The sequence below is a fragment of the Fomitopsis serialis genome (genome assembly GCF_022376445.1).
Source record: "Fomitopsis serialis strain Sig1Antser10 chromosome Unknown B0H18scaffold_7, whole genome shotgun sequence".
NCBI lineage: Eukaryota > Fungi > Basidiomycota > Agaricomycetes > Polyporales > Fomitopsidaceae > Fomitopsis > Fomitopsis serialis.
Genome location: NW_025954967.1, coordinates 458552 through 477522, shown reverse-complemented (window position 1 = coordinate 477522; position 18971 = coordinate 458552). Strand labels below are relative to the sequence as shown.

Below are 18971 nucleotides of genomic sequence, written 5' to 3'. Positions count from 1 at the left end.
TACTAAGTGCCCATGTAAGTGCCCATTGCCAAAGCGGAGTCATTGACAGGCCGGAATTCCGGCCTGTCAACGACTCCGGTCACTCAAAAGGGATTTTGGAGCACTCCCATTGGCTGGAATGCTGACAAATGTTGCCTTTTAAGGTAATCTTTTAATCTCAGCTCTTCATGCCGAGTTTTTTGATGGCTTGAAGCCACACTACCTTACTAGAGCCCCATTCAATGCGGAAGAATCCCAAAATATTGCTTCTCCATGCAATGCCCCTTGGGTACTGATAGCAGTGTCCAGATTAGGTATCTTTGAGAGTACTGACTATCATAAGTGATGATACTGAGGCATATAAGCAGATCTTGGTGTGTGTATGATGCTTGTACTAGACAGTTCCACATGTATGAGAGGCTCTGTGAAGTGGGGGATATCAAACATACAAAACTGCCATATATGGTCAGTCCCCTGCCCATTTGGGAAGTTGGCCATGCATGGCCTCTGCAGGACTGGATAAATAGCAGGAAAATCAGAGAAAAATTAGATAGTACCATGAATTCATATTGAGTTGACTATTGAGGCTCCCATATGGCAGAAAACATATGATAATGCAGAGTTTCCCATGCATAGCCTGATGCAAGCCACTCTTTCAGTGAGTCTTGGTCCATCTTGTCAGAACCAGTATCACCTGGGATTCTCAGGGACTGGCAATTCCAGACAGGATCCTAGGCTATTCTGTTTGGTTCAGCTATTAAATAGTACCTGAAAAGGCAGGCTGCCAAGCTGTTGGGCTGAGTTTGAATGCAAGCCACAAGTTCATTAGTGACACTGTATTTGCTGTGCTATGGTCTCCCAAAAAATCAAAAACAATTGGGAAAATTCCCAGTCATGTATATGATGTCAGAGAGGCTTTACATAGTATGCTTTCCCATAGATTCATACAAATATAGCACCAGTCACAAAGCACATGGCTCTGTGAACACTGGTTCTTTCACATTGTTTGTTTTTCCTGTGATGCTTACCAACTGCCTATGAATTGTGTGACTATATGACATCTCAAACCTGTTATATGTGATAGTTTACATTCCAAAATGGAAAGTCTGGGTTACCTGCTGTGTCTGGGCTCAGAAAATGCGGATAAAACAAGAGAATATTTTGAATGATTCCACTCAGGTTCACCTTGTACTGTTTGCTGTAAGTAGTGATTGGCTTCTGTCTAAACCCTTGGGCAGGCTATGGCGTATTCAGAAAATGGTGGACACCTGTGGCACAAAGGCCACAGTTCATACTGAGCATGTCCATAATACTCACACATCAATAGCATAGCCATCAGAATTGTGGGTCCACAGAGCCTTTTCACACTGTACTGATCCTAAAAAGTGATACAAAGACATTGTACAAGTTGTGTTATGCAGTTACTACTGTTGTGAGAAAATTCATAGGCTAGCAATGTCATAAAGTGGGGCCACCACACTACCACACATAGTGTATCAAAGTCTTTGATGGTCTCTGCAATGCTAGATAAATAGTAGGAAATAAGATAAAATCAGACAATCCCATGACTTCACATTGTGCTGACTGTTGTAGGCCAATGCAAGACAGTACATCTCACATGTGCTAATGCAGATGCACATAGCCTGATGTCAGCAGCTCTATTGTAGCAGTTCAGTATAAGCATGTCTTTGACTAATCTTGTCAATATGAAGCAGTGCCATTTATATAGTATGATGGTGCTATGCTTGGTTGTTAGTCCCTCAGATGATTTTTGCCTGGAACATATCTAACCTCTGTATGCACTGCCATCATCCTGTTCTCATCCCTTGGCATGTGGAGATAGAAAAGGCAGCTTTCTTCCTGATTGTGCTCAGAAGAAGCCATGGTTGCTCTGGAAATAATGTAGACTTGCATTGCTTACTAAGCAACAGTGATGAGGCCATACTACAATGGACTTCTGAGCCAATATAAGGCAGTCATGTCATTTTATAGCTCTCTAGTCAGTGATATGACTTCAGGAGTACTCTCATTTGCTGCAACTGTTTCCTTTTACATGTGATTATAAAATGTCAGCTACTCATGCTCAATCATTTCATGTTATATGGGAAGTGTAAAAATAACACTTTAGACCAGGGTGTGAATATGTTTGATATATGAACAGCATTGGAAATATGAATATGTGGCAGTGTGCCTACTAGCACCCAATTTGGCAGTTGTTCCTGGATGGTATGTGCCAGAGGAATGTCAATATCAACATATGGTGTCTAATCCAAATTTAGTACCATTGTATGTGCACACACAGTCCCCCAGAAAATGACACTGGTAATCAATTACCTTGGGAGTGTGTCTGAAGATATAGAGATCCCTAGACTTATGACCAGAGAGCATGACCATTGATAATAGGCATTACTAGAATACCCAGGAGAGGCTACAATGACCCCATGTGCAAGTCTTAGTATGCAGGCTGTTGTTAGGGACAAGGCATTTTCACAAGGAATTCCACATATGTGATCTTTGAATAGGATAAGCAGCAGTTGTTATCATTCCTGCACTTTGTTATCTTTATTTCATTTCCTTTTAATGGACTTCACTGTAGTATTCACAGTGCCTTCTCACCACATTCAGGTGATTTTTGTTTCTCACATTGTTATGCTTTGTAGCACTTGATTGTGTATGTACTGACGGCTCCTAGTACTTTCCTCAGGCCCCTTGTGACCAGATGATCTGAAAGCTGTTACTGGGTGACTATTAGCTCAGAATATTGATGATAATATTCCAGGTGGCAGGCAATCTATGAGTGGCTCATCAAGCTGTACACTATTTCTGAGTTTTCATAGGGCTACACTAGTGTTTCAGGTTAACATCCATGTGGTCCCTCATGTTTCACAGAGCACATGCTTGATGATCAGTGGCAATCATTAACACACATACCCTTGCCTTGCTCTTTCACTACTTTTTGAGCCTTATTGTGCATCTTGAATGGCCTGGGAAAGTGGTGTACTGAGTCTTCTACTATTTGGTTTCTATGAAGTATTTTATGTAGCTAAGAGGGAGTGCACTTGGGAAATGCTCAAAAGGAGCATCCCTAAGAGCAAGTCCAAACATTTATCTCATGACCCACTTGCTACTGTACTCCTCTGTACCTTATTGTCAATAGTCCCTGACATCAGTGATCAATCCTTCCCACAACTCTATCAGTCTTGATGGCACTCACCATGGTGGTACATTGATTCACATCATACATTAGCCCATTGGCTGAGCTCCAATCCAGTAACATACCTTAGTATGGCTTTGTACTACTGGTCAGTGCCTGGTAACTGTTCACTTCAGTGTACAAATGGTGAGAGCAAAATGGACAGTCTTTGGTTGTATTCCTTGTATAACATGACAATTCTTGAAGGGCCTTTTTCAGAATTCCTTACTGGTATACTTCTCTGTCTACTGTTGATTGGTTTGTACTTGGGGAAGTACTGTTAACAATCTATTGAAAGACATCCTTCTGTATCAGAAGTTCTCTCTGATCAAGGGCCAATACTTGTACAACAGCAAGTCCCAGCTGAGTAGTTGTTACTGTAGTCAACCTCCCAGATTCCCCTTCCTTGAGTTCTAGTTGATCTAGAGGCATACTTCTTTGCAACATTTCCAAGCTATTTTCTCTTTGTTGATATCAACACAAACTAGTAATACTATTCATAAGTATTCTGGTAATATTGGTAATTCACTTGGCAATTCACCAAGTAAGAAACAGATTCATGATGTCTGTGTTCTCAACAGAGAGTCTCATATGAACATGCAATAAGTTACTCAATTGGGATGTTACTCATGATTGCAAACTATGATCCTCATATTAGAATAACCTAATAAATAAGCAGGCTACTCTGAATGTTTGTGCCATGAGATGGCAACTGGATGGTGCAAAATGTAGAAGATATGTCAGTTATGCAGACAATATACTAGCAGTCTTGCTGAGCTTAACTTCTGATGTGGTCAAAATGTTTTACTCACAAACTGACATGTATCCAACAAAAGGGATTGTACTGCCAGCTGTGGCCCTCTCCCCAGCAAGTACGGGAGCAGCTGGTGCATCAGGGAAAACCACCCAAAACCTCAAGACATTGAAGATATATATATCTTGTCAAGATGTTGCCAAGAGCTAAATGTTAGTCCTTGTGGTATGGCGGAACATGTTCCCCCTCGTGTTTTGGCCACCCTACAGCAAAAACTGCTCATCCTATGGCCAAGCCCTTTTACACCATGCATCCTACAGTGAAATGGAGCATGTTTCTATGAACAATCTTCCCCCCATGTTCACTTATGCAGGTACTGCACAAGGGAACTGTGCCAAACAACAAAATTGGTATGCTTATAGCTCAAAACCCAGTCTGCCAATTTGTCCCATTTTTTGTGTCAGTACTGTACTAGTATAGAGCTACCCATATACCAACTTTCAGCCCAGAATTCAACCCTATTCATTTTAATATATCATTATATATTGCCCTATCAAGGCCTGGACTTCCAGTATGGAGAACCCAGTGAGCTCCTTGTCGATGGCAGGGCGGCAATGGGCAAACCACCATGCCAACAAAGTCTTGATGTAGTGCCTACTTTCCAGCATGCTGTGACCCACACTGCCCGCCTCATCCAGCAGAACACTGTTGATTGCAAGGAGTTTGTCCTCTGCCAAGGTGTTGCCACTGAGCATAAGATTGATCACTGCATTCAGCTGTGCCCCTGAGTGGGCTGGCAGCAGGGTGTTGACAGGCTCCAAGAGATTAAGGGGAGCAGGAAGGGGAGCAGGAGGTGGGATGGCTACGGGAGCCGTTCTAGAGACAGCAACCCCAGGGACTGCATTGGTGGCCACTGTCACCATGGCCTGGGTTCCCACCAAGGTGATTGATACAATGACTTGAGGCATCCTGGCAGGTGTGAGTGAAGTCCAGTACCTCGGCAGGTAAGCTGTATGTGTACATCAATAGCCCCGCCGTGACATGTGCCAGCATTCAATGTTCATCCCAGATGTCTCAGTGTGGTGAGGAGCATCAAGGTGCCCTACTGATGTTTTTCAAATCTCCAAAGTAAATTTAGTTAGCCTCTACACTGGTGACTGCTGCACAGTAGGAAATGACCTCCAACGTATGTTATGTTCAGTCAAAGGCTTGGAGTCTAGATCAGTTCTTTCCAGAATGTCTGCCCACCAAAGGTATTCGTGGTACTCATACAGAAGGCTTCTCGGGAAAGGATGCCCACATCTTCCTGCGTTCTAGCTGAATCAAGAGACTGGGTGCCCAAGAAGTTGAGCAACTCACCTGGAAGTCCTTATGGAACATGCTCTGAGGCAGCATGGGCCCCTGTGAGCTGTGCCTGGATGGATGCTGAAGCACACGACACCTCTTCACTTTCACTGGAGTTGTATGGCATCAGCAAAGCCTCCATTTGTCTGACAGGCCCTTATACACCTATAAGCAATGGGATTGCTGATTTTAGTCAAGGCCTATGGTCTTGAGACTTTTCACAGGCATAGATGCCCCCAGGGGGGCCCATAGCCAAAAAAGGTGAGACATTGGTGGTACTGTCCTTGAGCACACCACCACTGAACTTGGGGCCCTAAACCCACCTTAAGCCAAAGCCATTGCAGAATTAGTAGTCTGACGGGTTCACCTTCATCTGCTGCATTGACCAGGCCTGCAACAACCCCAGATGCCTTCCCATAACACCAGCTACAAACACCGTAGGCAGGATTTGCTCTCCAGATCCAACAAAGAGTAAGCTTCCCTTTGGCTCACATGAGACATGCTGATGTCCATGAACACTGTTCCAATAGGCGCAAGGGGGATCCGTTGGTGCATCTTGGACACCATTTTGGATGGACCGAGCATGCCTTCTGCAACATCAACTTGCTGGGGAGATGGCCATGACTGGCAGTACGATCCCTTCGGTACTATAGCACGTGCTTGGTTACAATTTAGGCAACCTTGACATAGAGACCTATTGTCATATGTCTGTTCCCTGCACTGCACAGTTGCAAGCCACCACTTGCAGTCAGGATACCTTCATCAGTGCAATTCTGTCCTGTCTCTTTGCCATCATTGAACCAGATATGACCATTTGTTGATATTATCCTTGCTGTGAAGTGGAATCCACCAAAGTAAATCACCCCACACAGTCGGTAAGAGGTGTTACCTAAGGCAGTGTTAATGTCCACCTTTTTCTCTAGCCTAGTGCAATCTGCCCTGTATACATTAAATGCAATAAAGTTGGGTGCTGTTGTAAGAACTTCTTCATGGATCATAGTTGCATTACAAAAGCGGCATCTGTTGAGCTCGGAATTTATTCCGCATTTCTGCGAATTATTCTGAGCTCCATTGCCCTGTCCAAGTCGTGGAACACGTCCTGGTGTGTTTTCCTTTATTCTACATGGACACCATCACTATACCGTGCATACTGTATTTTTTCCGATGTCATTCCCTTCAGTCTACCATTTTCCATAATGTTTGCATCTTCAGGGATTTGAACCCCTGCACTCATCCGATTTTTCACTCCTTCGATGATTTCGACTTTGTGGCTGTTTCTACTGTACAGTTATGGTCACCTTACGTAATGCACACTGTAGACAGTCCGCCTTGTCGAGCTCTAAGTCCCTAAGACTTTACAGAGCTCGACTTAGGCCTTTGGAATCGCTCTGAGGCGCACTGCAGCCAACATATGGATCTGTTTCTTACTTGATAAATTGCCAAGTTGCTTACCAATATGATCTGAATACTAATGAGCAGTGTTACTGGTTTGTATCAAAAGTAGCTTGGGAATGGATAGCATTCTCAATAAGCTGGTAGGATGATTGCTGTAGCCCCAGTGAGCTTATATAAGCCTGCTACTTCACTCTTGGAACTGGTCAGGTACTGGACAACCCTAGAAGATGGTAGTGTAAGTACACATTCAGGTATATATCCCTAGACTAAGTCTGTGAGCAGGAAAAAGCCAGTGGCTGGATCATTGCCATATGGAGTATGTGACCTTCCCAAAGAAGAATCCAACACAAATAGGGGCATATAGGGCTCAGAAAAATGCAGAACATCCATGAAATATATAGGCACATCAAATACAAGTGTATGAGTGCTTTGAGCTGCAATGGGCAAAGGATGCTCAGATTACCCATTATAGTCCTTATTACCTGTATTATAGAGGCTACTGAGTAGTCACAGTGTCTAAACCACACATATACATGACAGGGTACACATAGAACATATTTGGGTCATAATCAAGCACTTTGTATCTTCAGAGGCACATGTGCATTTTTTTGTTTTGCATTTCCTGGCCTAATCAGCCACTGTATGCACTCAGTAAAATTCCTCTGTACTCTTTGAATGAAGGGCTATCAGATGAGCTTACTATGTATACTATGATTTGTTACTAGCTGAGACTATATGGGCCCTACAGTGTGAGAGCACTTGCAGCATTGAGCCACCAAACTGGCAGTCACATGATATGTTCACCAGTTTCCTTATTGGGGGAACTGCTAAGGCATTTCATGGCCCTCATATCCATAACAGAGTGCTTAACCACTGCATTTGTTTGTATCTGTTGGTGCAAGTTGTGTCCTGTGGGAGTCTGAAATTTCAGGCTCAGATAAGCAACCTATACTAATGGTTAATTATCTCTGCTTATCGGGGTGGCTGAATGTCATGTGCACTGTGGGAACAAACTGCCATTCCAGAGGAATCACTAAGGCATTTCATGGTGGTCCATCATAAGAACAATACCTTCATACTGCAGGGATCGTAACATAAATAGAGACTCAACAAACTTGACACCCTCCCCGCAACAGAGTGCTCTCACACTTGGTGTCAGGGCTCAGACCATATCTACTCAGTCCCAACTTGCTTCTTTATGCATGCCTTACAGCACATTGGTGCTGTCTCCTGCTCCAATCGACACACCACTTTTCCCAAAGACAAGATGCTGTTGAAATTGAACTCGCTGGCGAATGTCCTTTGCCGGAACCATGAAATTGTGGCGCTAGCTGTCGTGGACGATGGGGTATAAGCACATTGTATTCACTCAGGCAATGATTAGAAAAAACACATAGCTCCTCATAACAGCAAATCCTGCCCGAATGGTCTCTGACAAAGTGAAAGGTCTTGAGCCAAAAAGTGCCAGAAGGGCGCAGAAGAACCAGATCCACATACCTGGTGATGCACTTACTGACCCTCAGGGGCCTCCTTTTCATCCTGGTGCAGGGAATGCATCCGTGTTCCCATTGTTGCTGAACACGAGCTTCATGAAATAATAAGAAACTGTGAAGAACATCAACAAATATCTATGGCTGACTATCACACACTGATTACTATCACCCAAAATCAGTGGGTTGCTGAATCTACATTTTGCATGACTGTATCTCACCAGGCTTTAGGGTGCTGATGTTCCAAAATCTCATTGGCAACATTTTTGGGCTCATCAAGTACATTGCAAGGTGCAAGCAAGGATGTGGGGTCAAATTTGTTCTACACCTATGTCTTTGCCATATCTTCACCAAAAATGAAAAGACACTGCAATCAACAAGAGGCTATCAAGGAGGCATACTTCAAAATAACTGATGACTTGCTGGGGAGAGGGCCATAGCTGGCAGTACGATCCCTTTGGTAGGATACATGTCAATTTATGAACAACTTCATGCTGCCCACATCAGAAGTTATGCTTGGAAAGACTGCTAGTATATTGTCTATGCATAGAGTACTGACATATCTTCCACATTTTGCACTTCAGAGTAGCCTGCTAATTTATTAGGTTGTTGTAATATGAGGATCATAGCTTGCAATCATGAGCAACATCCCAATTGAGTAAGTTATTATATATTTGTATGAGACTCTGTTGCTCCGTTTAGAACACAGACATTATGGATCTGTTTCTTACTTGGTAAATTGCCAAGTTGCTTATCAATATGATCTGAATACTAATGAGCAGTGTTACTGGTTTGTATTGATAGTAACATAGAGCAAATAGCTTGGGAATGTTGCAAAGAAGTAAGGTGAGCCTCTAGATCAACTAGAACTCAAGGAAGGGGAATCTGGGGGGTTGACTACAGTAACCACTACTCAGTTGGGACTTGCTGTCAGTGCTGTTGTACAAGTATTAGCCCTTGATCAGAGAAATTCTGATACCAAAGGATGTCTTTCAGTAGATTGTTAACAGTACTTCCCCAAGTACAAACCAATCAACAGTGGAGGATGGAACCAATATACAGAGGAGAAGTATACCAGTAAGGAATTCTGAAAAAGGCCTGTCAAGAATTGATGCGTTATACAAGGAATACAACCAAAGAATGTGCAGTTTGCTCTCACCATAAGTGAACAGTTACCAAACACTGACCAGTAGTACAAAGCCATACTAAGGTATGTTACTGGATTGGAGCTCAGCTCCTGAGTCAATAGTAATGGGCTCATGTAGTATAATGTGAAGCAATGTATCACCATAGTAAGTGCCATCAAGACTGATAGAGTCATGGGCAGGATTGATCACTGATGAATTGAAGGTACACTGGCATAAGAGTACAGAAGCAAGTGGTAGATGAGATAAATGTTTGGACTTGCTCATAGGGATGCTCCTTGTGTGCATTTATGCACAGCCTTTTAGTTACATAAAATACTTCATAGAATCCTACAAAATAGTAGAAGACTCAGTACACCACTTTCCAAGGCCATTCAAGATGCACAATAAGCTCACAGGCTCATTGTAAGGCAAGGGTAGATGTGCCAATAATTCTCACTGATCATCAAGGATGTGCTCTGTGATTCATGACACCACTTGCATGTTGTCCTGAAACACTAGCACAGCCTTATGAACACTAGTCACTCATAGATTTCCTGCCAGCTGGGATAATATATAAATAGATAACATAGTCTGAGCTAATAGAACCCCAGTAATATCTTTCAAAGCATCTGGTCACAAGGGGTCTAAGGAGATTGGTAATAGTCCAGTCAGAACATACACCAATAGGTGCCACAAAGCATAACAATGTGGGAAAAAAAGATCACTTAAATCTGGTCAGAAGGCATTGTGAACCCCAAATGAAGTCCATTAAAAGGATCTAGGATAAAGATAACAAAGCCCAGGAGTGATAACAATTCCTGCTGCCTACCCTATTCAAAGACCATATCTATGGAATTTCTTGTAGAAAAAGGGTTTTCAATGCCTTGTCCCTAACAACAGACTGCATACTAAGACTTGCACATGGGCCTTTCCTGGGTATTCTAGTAATGCCTACTATCAATGGTCATGCTCTCTGATCATAAGTCCAAGGATTTCTATATCTTCAGGCATACTCCCAAGATAATCACCAGTGTCATTTTCTGGCTGACTGTTCATTATGTTGTGTGCACATACAATGTATGGTACTATATTTGGATTAGACAATATATTTTTCATGTTGACATTACTCCAGCGCAGATACCACCCAGGATCAACTGCCAAATGGTGTACTGGTAGGCACACTGCCACATATTTCCAATGCTGTTCAAATATCACACATGTTCACACCGGGGTCTAAAGTGTTATATTTCCACTTTCCATATAACATGAAAGGACCCAACATGAGTAGCTGATATTTTATCATCACATGTAAAAGGAAACAGTTACAGCAAATGAGAGTACTCCCAAAGTCATATTATTGACTAGAGATCCATAAAAGGACAGCCATATATTGGCTCAGAAGTCCATTGTAATATGGCCTCTTCACTGTTGCTTAGTAAGCAATGCAAGTCTGCATTATTTCCATGGCAACCATGACTTCTTCTGAGCCAAATCAGGAAGAAATCACAGCATACACTGCAATATGAGTGATAGTAGACATTGCACTCACAGACACCACTGTCAATACATTTTTGCCCATATGAACAAGCCAAGAGCTGCCTATTCTATCTTCACATACCAAGGGCCATTGCATGAGAATAGGATGATGGTAGTGCATACAGACATTAGATATGCTCCAGGCAAAAATTATATGAGCAATTAACAACCAAGCATAGCACCATCATACTGTATAATTGGCACTGCTTCATATTGATACAATCAGTCAAAGACATGCTTATACTGGACTGGGACAATAGAGCTGCAGACATCAGGCTGTGAACTCCATCTGAGATGTACTGTCATGCATTGGCCTACAACAGTCAGCACAATATGATGTCATGGGATCATCTGATTTTATCTCATTTCCTACCATTTATCTAGCATTGCAGAGACCATCAAAGCATTTGATCACCTATGTGTGGTGTCCCTACTTTATGACATTGCTAGCCTATAGACTTTCTAGCAACAGTAGTAGATGCACAACACAACTTGTACAATGTCTTTCTATCACTTTCTAGGATCAGTACTGTGTCATAAAGCTCTGCGAACCCATAATATTGATAGCTATGCCATTCACATGTGAGACAGAGCCAATATTATGAACATACTCAGCATTAACTGTGGCCTTTGTGCCACAGGTGTCCAACATTTTCTGCATATGCCATTGCCTGCCAAAGGGTTTAGACATGAGCCAATCAATACTTATAGCAAGCAGTACAAGGTGAGTGGAATCATACAGAATATTCCCTTGTTTTATCCGCATTTTCTGAGCCCAGACACAGCAGATAACTCGGACTTTCCATTTTGAGAAGGTCAGGTACCACATATGGCAGGTTTCATTCAGGTCCACAATCCATAGGCAGTTGGCAAGCATCACAGGAAACACAAACAAAGTGAAAGAACCAGTGTGTACAGAGGAATATGTATTTTATTTTGCTTTGTGAATGGTGGGTGCCATGTTTATATGAATCCATGGGAAGGCATACTATGTACAGCCTCTCTGACATCATATACATGACTGGGAATATTTCCAATTGTTTTTGATTTTTTGGGAGACCATAGCACAGCAAATACATTGTCACTAATGAGCCTGTGGCTTGCATTCAAACTCAGCCCAATAGCCTGCCTTTGCAGGGCCTATTGAAGAGTTGAACTGAACAGAATAGCCTGGGATCCTGTCTGGAGCTGCCAGTCCCTGAGAATTCCAGGTGATAATGGTGCTTACAAGATGGACCAAGACTCATTGAAAGAGTGGCTTGTATCAGGCTATGCATGGGAAACTCTGCATTATTATATGTTTTCTGCCATATGGCCTCAACAGTCAACCCAATACAAATCCATAGTACTATCTAATTTTTCTCTGATTTTCCTGCTATTTATCCAGTCCTGCAGAGGCCATGCATGGCCAACTTCCCAAATGGGCAGGGGACTAACCATATATGGCAGTTTTGTATGTTTGATATCCTCCACCTCACATAGCCCATACATGTGGAACTGTCTTGTACAAGCGTCATACACACACCAACATTTGCTTATATCCTCAGTATCACTTGCCAAGGTCAGTACTCTGTGAAAAACAACAAGAACACCTAATCTGGGCACCCCTGTCAGTACTCAAGGGGCATTCCATGGAGAAGCAATATTTTGGGATTTTTCTGCATTTAATGGGGTTCTAGTAAGAGCTCAGTTAGTGTGGCTTGAAGCCATCAAAAAACTCGGCATGAAGAGCTGAGATTGAAAGATTACTTTAAAAGGGAATCTTTGTCACCATTTCAGCCAATGGGAGTGCTCCAAAATCCCCTTTGAGTGACCGGAGTCGTCGACAGGCCGGAATTCCGGCCTGTCGACGACTCCGCTTCGGCAACGGGCGCTTAGTCGAGCGCTTAGTAAGCGATGTAAGTGCACACTGTTACTGCAGCACAATTCACTTGTTTTGGGGTCAAGAAAATGCGGATTAATCAGACAATATTCCAGGATATATGTGGAGCATCCCTGAGCATATTTACAAGTGGAGAAGATTCCCTATATGGTCATTCAGTGCTGAGACATCAAAACATGCATGTTATTACCATTTTTCCCCACCAATAGCTGTGCTGTGCAACTTCCAGACACATCCATGCATTGTAAACTATGCACATATCCATACAGGTCATAGGCAATGTGTTTCAGAGACAACAAGCCATTCATATCTGCACAGTCACTTGTGATTCTCTAAATGTTGTCCTTTGTTCTTCATTCCTCCAATGTATGATTAACCCTTGAAATGATGGGCTATCAAATGAGTTTATCATCTCTATAACCTCTATAAGAGTTGATTAGATTTCAGTCAGTGTATCCCAGTCAAATTCCACACATTCATGCATGTGTTTCTCTGTTTCCTGAATTTCAACCAACTGGGCAAGTCATACTAGTGATATATTGTGGGGGCCTCCATACAAGATGAATTGCCTTCATATACAAAGCAATACAGATGAGTCTGATTACACATAATATTCCCTGATTTTATCTGCATTTTGTGAGCCCAGACTGAGCAGGTTGAGCAAAATTACCATTTTAGGAAGGTCAGCTACCCTATTTAGCAGGTTTGACATGTCAGAGAATCTGTGGGCAGCATATAGTGAAGGTAATGGGCAAGTCACAGCAGCTATAGACTCTATGACGTCATACCTATCACAGAGATTATTTTGGGAATTTTCCGCATTTTAGTGAGGCCACAGTACAGCAGGTACAGTGCCACTAAGGAGCCTGTGGCTGAGATTCAAACTCAGCTCAAAACCTCGGCAGCCTGCCTGATTAGGGAAGAAAAGGGCTTGTTGCACCAATCAGAGCAGCTCGGCATCTGGGCGCTTGATGGGCGCTTAGTAAGCGATGTAAGTGCGGACTGTTACTGTGCTTAAGAGAGCTTGTTTAGACTCACAAAAAAGCGGAAAATTGAGACAATATTCAAAATGATCCAGGCAATGTGAATAAAGCTGTATATGGCATGGGTTTGACATCAGATAAGATAGCACTCTCAATAACCTGGTAAGATGGTTGCTGTGGCCCCAGTGAGCTTATATAAGCCTGCTACTTCACTCTTGGAACTGCTCATGTACTGGACAACCCTATAAGATCATAGTGTAAGTACACATTCAGGTATGTATCCCTAGATTGTGTCTGTGAGCAAGACAAAGCCAGCAGTGGATGCATAATTACCATATGGAGTATGTGACCTTCCCAAAGAGGAATCATACACAAACAGGGGCATGTAGGGCTCAGAAAAATGCAGAAAATCTATGAAATATACAGACACATCAAAGACAAGTGTATGATTGCCTTGAGCTGCAATGGTTACCATTACATTGTATGCAAGGGCCATAAGATGGCAAAAGATGCTCAGATTACCCATTATAGTCCTTGTTACCTGTATTATTGAAGCTACTGAGTAGTCCACAGTGTCTGAACTACACATATACATTGTAGTGTACATATAGACCATATTTGAGTCATAAACAAGCAGATTGAATCTGCAGAGGCACATGTGCATTTTTTTTGCTTTGCATTTCCTGGGTTAGCCAGCCACTGTATACACTCAATAGAATTTCTGTATACTCTCTGAATGAAGGGCTATCAGATGAGCATACTATGTATACTATGATTTGTTACTGGCTGAGGCTATATAGGCCCTACAGTGTGTGAGCGCTTGGAGCAATGGCCCACCAAGCTGCCAGTCACATGATATGTTTACCAGTTTCCTTATTGGGGGAACTGCTAAGGTGTTTCATGGGCCTCATATCCATAACTGAATGCTTAGCCACTGCATTTGTTTGTATCTGTTGGTGCAAGTCGTGTCGTCTGGGAGTCTGAAATTTCAGACTCAGATAAGCAACCCATACTAACAGTTACTCATCTCTGCTTATCGGGGTGGCTGCATGTCATGTGCACTGTGGGAACAAACTGCCATTCCGGAGGAATCACCAAGGTGTTTCATGGTGGTCCATCATAAGAACGATACCTTCGTACCTCAGGGACCGTAACACAATCCCCAACCCTGAATCCTCAGATGAGCCGGAATGGGACACTGGGCTAGTGACATTGCTCCTTTGTGACGCAGAGTCTCTTGGAATTGCACATCCATGCCTCCAGGCGATTGCGCACAAGATGATGGACAAAATGGACGAAACCATTACAAAGAAAGACAATACCATTACCACAAAAGACGCCTCCATCAGCCTGTACACCAAGGAGATGGCCGTTGAGTTTCACAAATTGATGAAGACAACTGTCAGGCGTTACTATCAGTGTGTACACCAATGCACCAAAACACAGACAGAATGTGCCAAATCAAAGACAGGAAGCAACATTGAAGCCCTCATGGATTGTGTGCGGTCACCACACATCACAGCTCTGGCACTGTACGCCATTGTACACACCGCTACTGCGCGCCACTATGCTGCGGCCATTGGTGCTACAGTGGGACACAAATTGATTGGTATCTCCACCCTCTAGCAGACGACATGCTTACTGACCACACACTGCAGTTCACGGCCATTACCAAAATGCTGAGGAAGACGACCTCAGCCTGGATGAGGCGGAAACACAGGGCTTGCCTGAGATACCACTGTATCAGTGCTTCTGGGAATGGCTGCTGCTCCTGGCAGCCAGCGCTGGAGACTTTGTGTGCATTCATAAGGTCACCGGCACATTTCCCACCAAGATATTGCTCATGATGATGAAACAGGCAGTCCCCAAGCTCTTACCTTGGGATGACCTTATGGTACAGATCTTAGAAGGTGCACCCGGGGATGAGCGTATGGATTTTACACAGGGAGAGCAGTACCACCAGTCGGTGCGCTTGCTCTACCCGAGGCTGTTCAGTGGAACAGTCCATGCCAAGGCATACCTTGCTGCCTTGCTGAAACTCGATGAATCACGGGTGAGTAAATACATTTGCCTGAATAGCCTTAATCTTTGTGTTCGTCACGTCAGACTGCTAGTGAGATTCACATCAGGGTCTCAAAGTGCTGCTGCCCATTCTGCGCGCCCTTTGTTGACACAATGAACAAGTCAACGGGCTTGACATTTATGCTCCAAGATGAGCACAAGCACATCACGGGCTGTGCAGTACCACCCTTCTCCAAGGACAAAGTGGTCCAGGCGATGATCAGCGAGTACCGCCCGCTATTGAGGACCAGAATCCTAGCAAGGCTGACAAGCAAGTGGAGGAAGGAGGAGAACCAGGTGCTGCAAGAGGTACAGGAGAACCGGGTGCTGCAGGAGAAGCGGGAGAAGCAGGCGTATTCTAGCCTTTCAGTTGACAGCTGGCGTCAGTCTAGCAAGGCGTTGGTTGGGGAAGCTGTAGGCACATACCTCATGATAGTAGTGGGAAAAAGGCTTGATCAAGGTGTCTGGAAAACCTTCAGGGCTCTCTTCAAAAAGAATGGTAGGTGTTCTCATCTGAAGACTGCTGCACGGACCTGATCTTCTCCAGATTAAACAGTGGCACAGGCAGGCAAGCAGAGCGGGCAGATAAATGGAGGAATGGATGGGCGGACAAACTGGCAAATGGGTGTGGAACAACTGAATGAGTGTTATTGTCTCATGTTGATTGGAGCAAATGGGATACAACACTGCTTTGGAGTGAGTGTTCCACTCATTTTATGTTCCTCAGTTGGCTCCAGCTCACTTATGTTCTCATGTTGGCTCCAGACAAGTTGCATTGCTCCCCTCTGCAATTCATTGCCGTCTGCCTGATGTCGCTGGCCTTGCAGCTTGGGGGTCCACTGCAATGAGCTGCTATGCCTTGGACTTCACAGCCGCACCTGCTGGGGGGTTCTTTCCGCACAGTAAAAATGAGTTGCAATCGGTTGGGCAATGGGTGCATGCATATACTGTTGGAGGTGTGATGGACCAATCAAGCCAAGCCTTGTTGAAGCACTGAGCTCATGCCCGCATGCAACACTTTCTCAGCCAGAAAGCACGGCAGCGGCGAAGTGGCGTGGATCCTTATGGCATGTGATCCTTTGAGACAATGCAGCCACCGGCCGTATCAACTACACCTCTCACATTGTGGCATGTGCACTCCCCGCCATGGGTGCCTGCAGAAGAGCGACAGACACTGAATGCAGAGGGGCTGCTTTGGTGTGATGAGCAATTATATAGTATCAAGTATCATGTGTATGAGTATGCGCACATGAAGCAGCAAGCACCATGTACACCAAGATACGAAGCAACAGTATGTAGCGACCAGCGGTAATGCACACGTCACGCATGACCACTCTGCTTGAGCCTGAGTGAATGGTCTGTCAAGAGTCACACTCATCCACAGATCTGGACATTCATGAAACACACCTCAGCTTCAATACTTAATGAAGTTTGCATGACAACTGGCAACACTGTTCTTCCCTTTGCTCGTGAGTCCAGGTTCAGCTTCACTGCTGCCCATGGTTTTGTGCCTGGACCCATGCCTTGTGGCTGTGAGATCACAAAATCAAGAACTGACAGCTGAAATATGAGTTGAAAATGCTCACAGCTCCTACGTGGCTGCACTGAAGTGCCCGGCCCCAAAGAGGCTTTTGAGATAGCTGCGAGCCTTGCACGGATCTTTGCAAAAGGGCTGGTGTTGTCAGTCGCCTGTCTTGTCGCTGAAAAGAACCCAGGAAACACTACACTGAATGCCAGATTAGACCACAATATTAGGTGTATAAGCAGTCTATTGTGCTCACCTGTCTCACCAAGTAAGAAGTTCGTTGATTTCATCCTCTTCAGCTGGATCACACGGCTGATTCAACATGGTGTCATAGAAGTGCTTTATTTCGGCATGTGATTTTGAGAAGAAAGCAGCTGAGCTCAACGCAACCCGCACCTAGAAGGCAAAGATCAGAATGGCAACATGATGAGAATGGGCATAGGCATCTCACCTGTGTTGCAACATACACCAGAGAGGCTAGGGTGACAGACTGCATGTTGTGCAGAAGAGCATTTGCTGGCTTTGTTGGCTGAGCCCCCTCTTTTGACGCAGAGCTTGGTGAAGTGAAAATGTATTTGAATGTCTAATAGGAACCAAGTCAGCATATCAAACTGACAACTACTGGACACATGCTTTGCACTCACCTGGACTAGGATTTGGCCTCGGAATAAGCCTTCCCAGGGATCATCATCATCATATGTGAGATCTCCGTATAGGAATGTGGGGCATTGGTCCGCCGTAACGACTGCAGTCCTGTTCTGAAGTTTCTTGTGTATCCTAACAATAGTCATATGTTATCTGACTGCTATCCACCAATATCCTAGCTGACTCACTTGGCGTCATCCCAATCCAGATGTGTGGGGCAGAGAAGCCTACCTGTATCAACATGGGCAAATCTGTGCCCGACTCTGGAATCTCGAGGGAGCGGTGGTATCAAGGCCCCACCGTCAGGGTGGACCCAATCAAGAATGGCTTTTTTCAGAGACTGTGCATCCGTTGAGCAGGCACCATCCCTGCCTGCATCAATCTTTGGACAATCAGTCCAAACTGGATGATTCCACGCCTGCTCCATTACAACTTACTAAGGCTGCTATGTCAGAAGTATGCTCGCCGTCTCTGAGGTGCTCTTCCAGGTTGGGGTCTAGCTCTCTGAGAGTGTCAAATAGTCCGTGCTGTTTTTTGTTGCTATGTATGCGGTCCATTGCAAGAATTGTAAGTTCTGGGCATGAGATGCCAGAAAAGCACAATGCTCACCTCTCTGATAGAAATTGAAGACCAAAGTCTAAAATCACTTTACGATCCCTGAGGTACGAAGGTATCGTTCTTATGATGGACCACCATGAAACACCTTAGTGATTCCTCCAAAATGGCAGTTTGTTCCCACAGTGCACGTGACTTGCAGCCACCCCAATAAGCAGAGATAAGTAACTGTTAGTATGGGTTACTTATCTGAGTCTGAAATTTCAGACTCCCAGACGATGCGACTTGCACCAACAGGTACAAACAAATGCAGTGGTTAAGCGCTCTGTTATGGATATGAGGGCCATGAAACACCTTAGCAGTTCCCCCAATAAGGAAACTGTTAAATCTGTCATGTGACTGTCTGCCTGGCGGCTCATTGCAAATGCTCACATATTGTAGACCACTAGTAGACCCAGCTAGTAACATCTAATTAGTACACATATATGCTCATCTGATAACC

At 44.1% G+C, this 18971-nt stretch overlaps 3 protein-coding genes across 3 annotated transcripts; 1 reads left to right on the top strand and 2 right to left on the bottom strand.

Moving 5' to 3' along the window:
• Nucleotides 1-5947: 5947 nt before the first annotated feature.
• B0H18DRAFT_827734 (uncharacterized protein) lies at nt 5948-6148 on the bottom strand (the record flags this gene model as incomplete). The annotated part of the gene is made up of 1 exon (XM_048039362.1): nt 5948-6148. A coding segment is annotated over one exon (201 nt), but the record flags the coding sequence as incomplete, so codon positions are not given.
• An 8825-nt stretch (nt 6149-14973) lies between these two features.
• On the top strand, nt 14974-16281 carry B0H18DRAFT_951825 (uncharacterized protein; the record flags this gene model as incomplete). The annotated part of the gene is made up of 4 exons (XM_048042048.1): nt 14974-15181; nt 15206-15292; nt 15342-15736; nt 15790-16281. 4 exons carry the CDS (start codon nt 14974-14976, stop codon nt 16279-16281), a joined length of 1182 nt encoding a protein of 393 aa, XP_047898108.1.
• Nucleotides 16282-17530: 1249 nt separating this feature from the next.
• B0H18DRAFT_870190 (uncharacterized protein) lies at nt 17531-18471 on the bottom strand (the record flags this gene model as incomplete). Its single annotated transcript, XM_048040078.1, has 5 exons — nt 17531-17665; nt 17721-17852; nt 17914-18046; nt 18103-18296; nt 18352-18471. 5 exons carry the CDS (start codon nt 18469-18471, stop codon nt 17531-17533), a joined length of 714 nt encoding a protein of 237 aa, XP_047898107.1.
• Nucleotides 18472-18971: the final 500 nt, after the last annotated feature.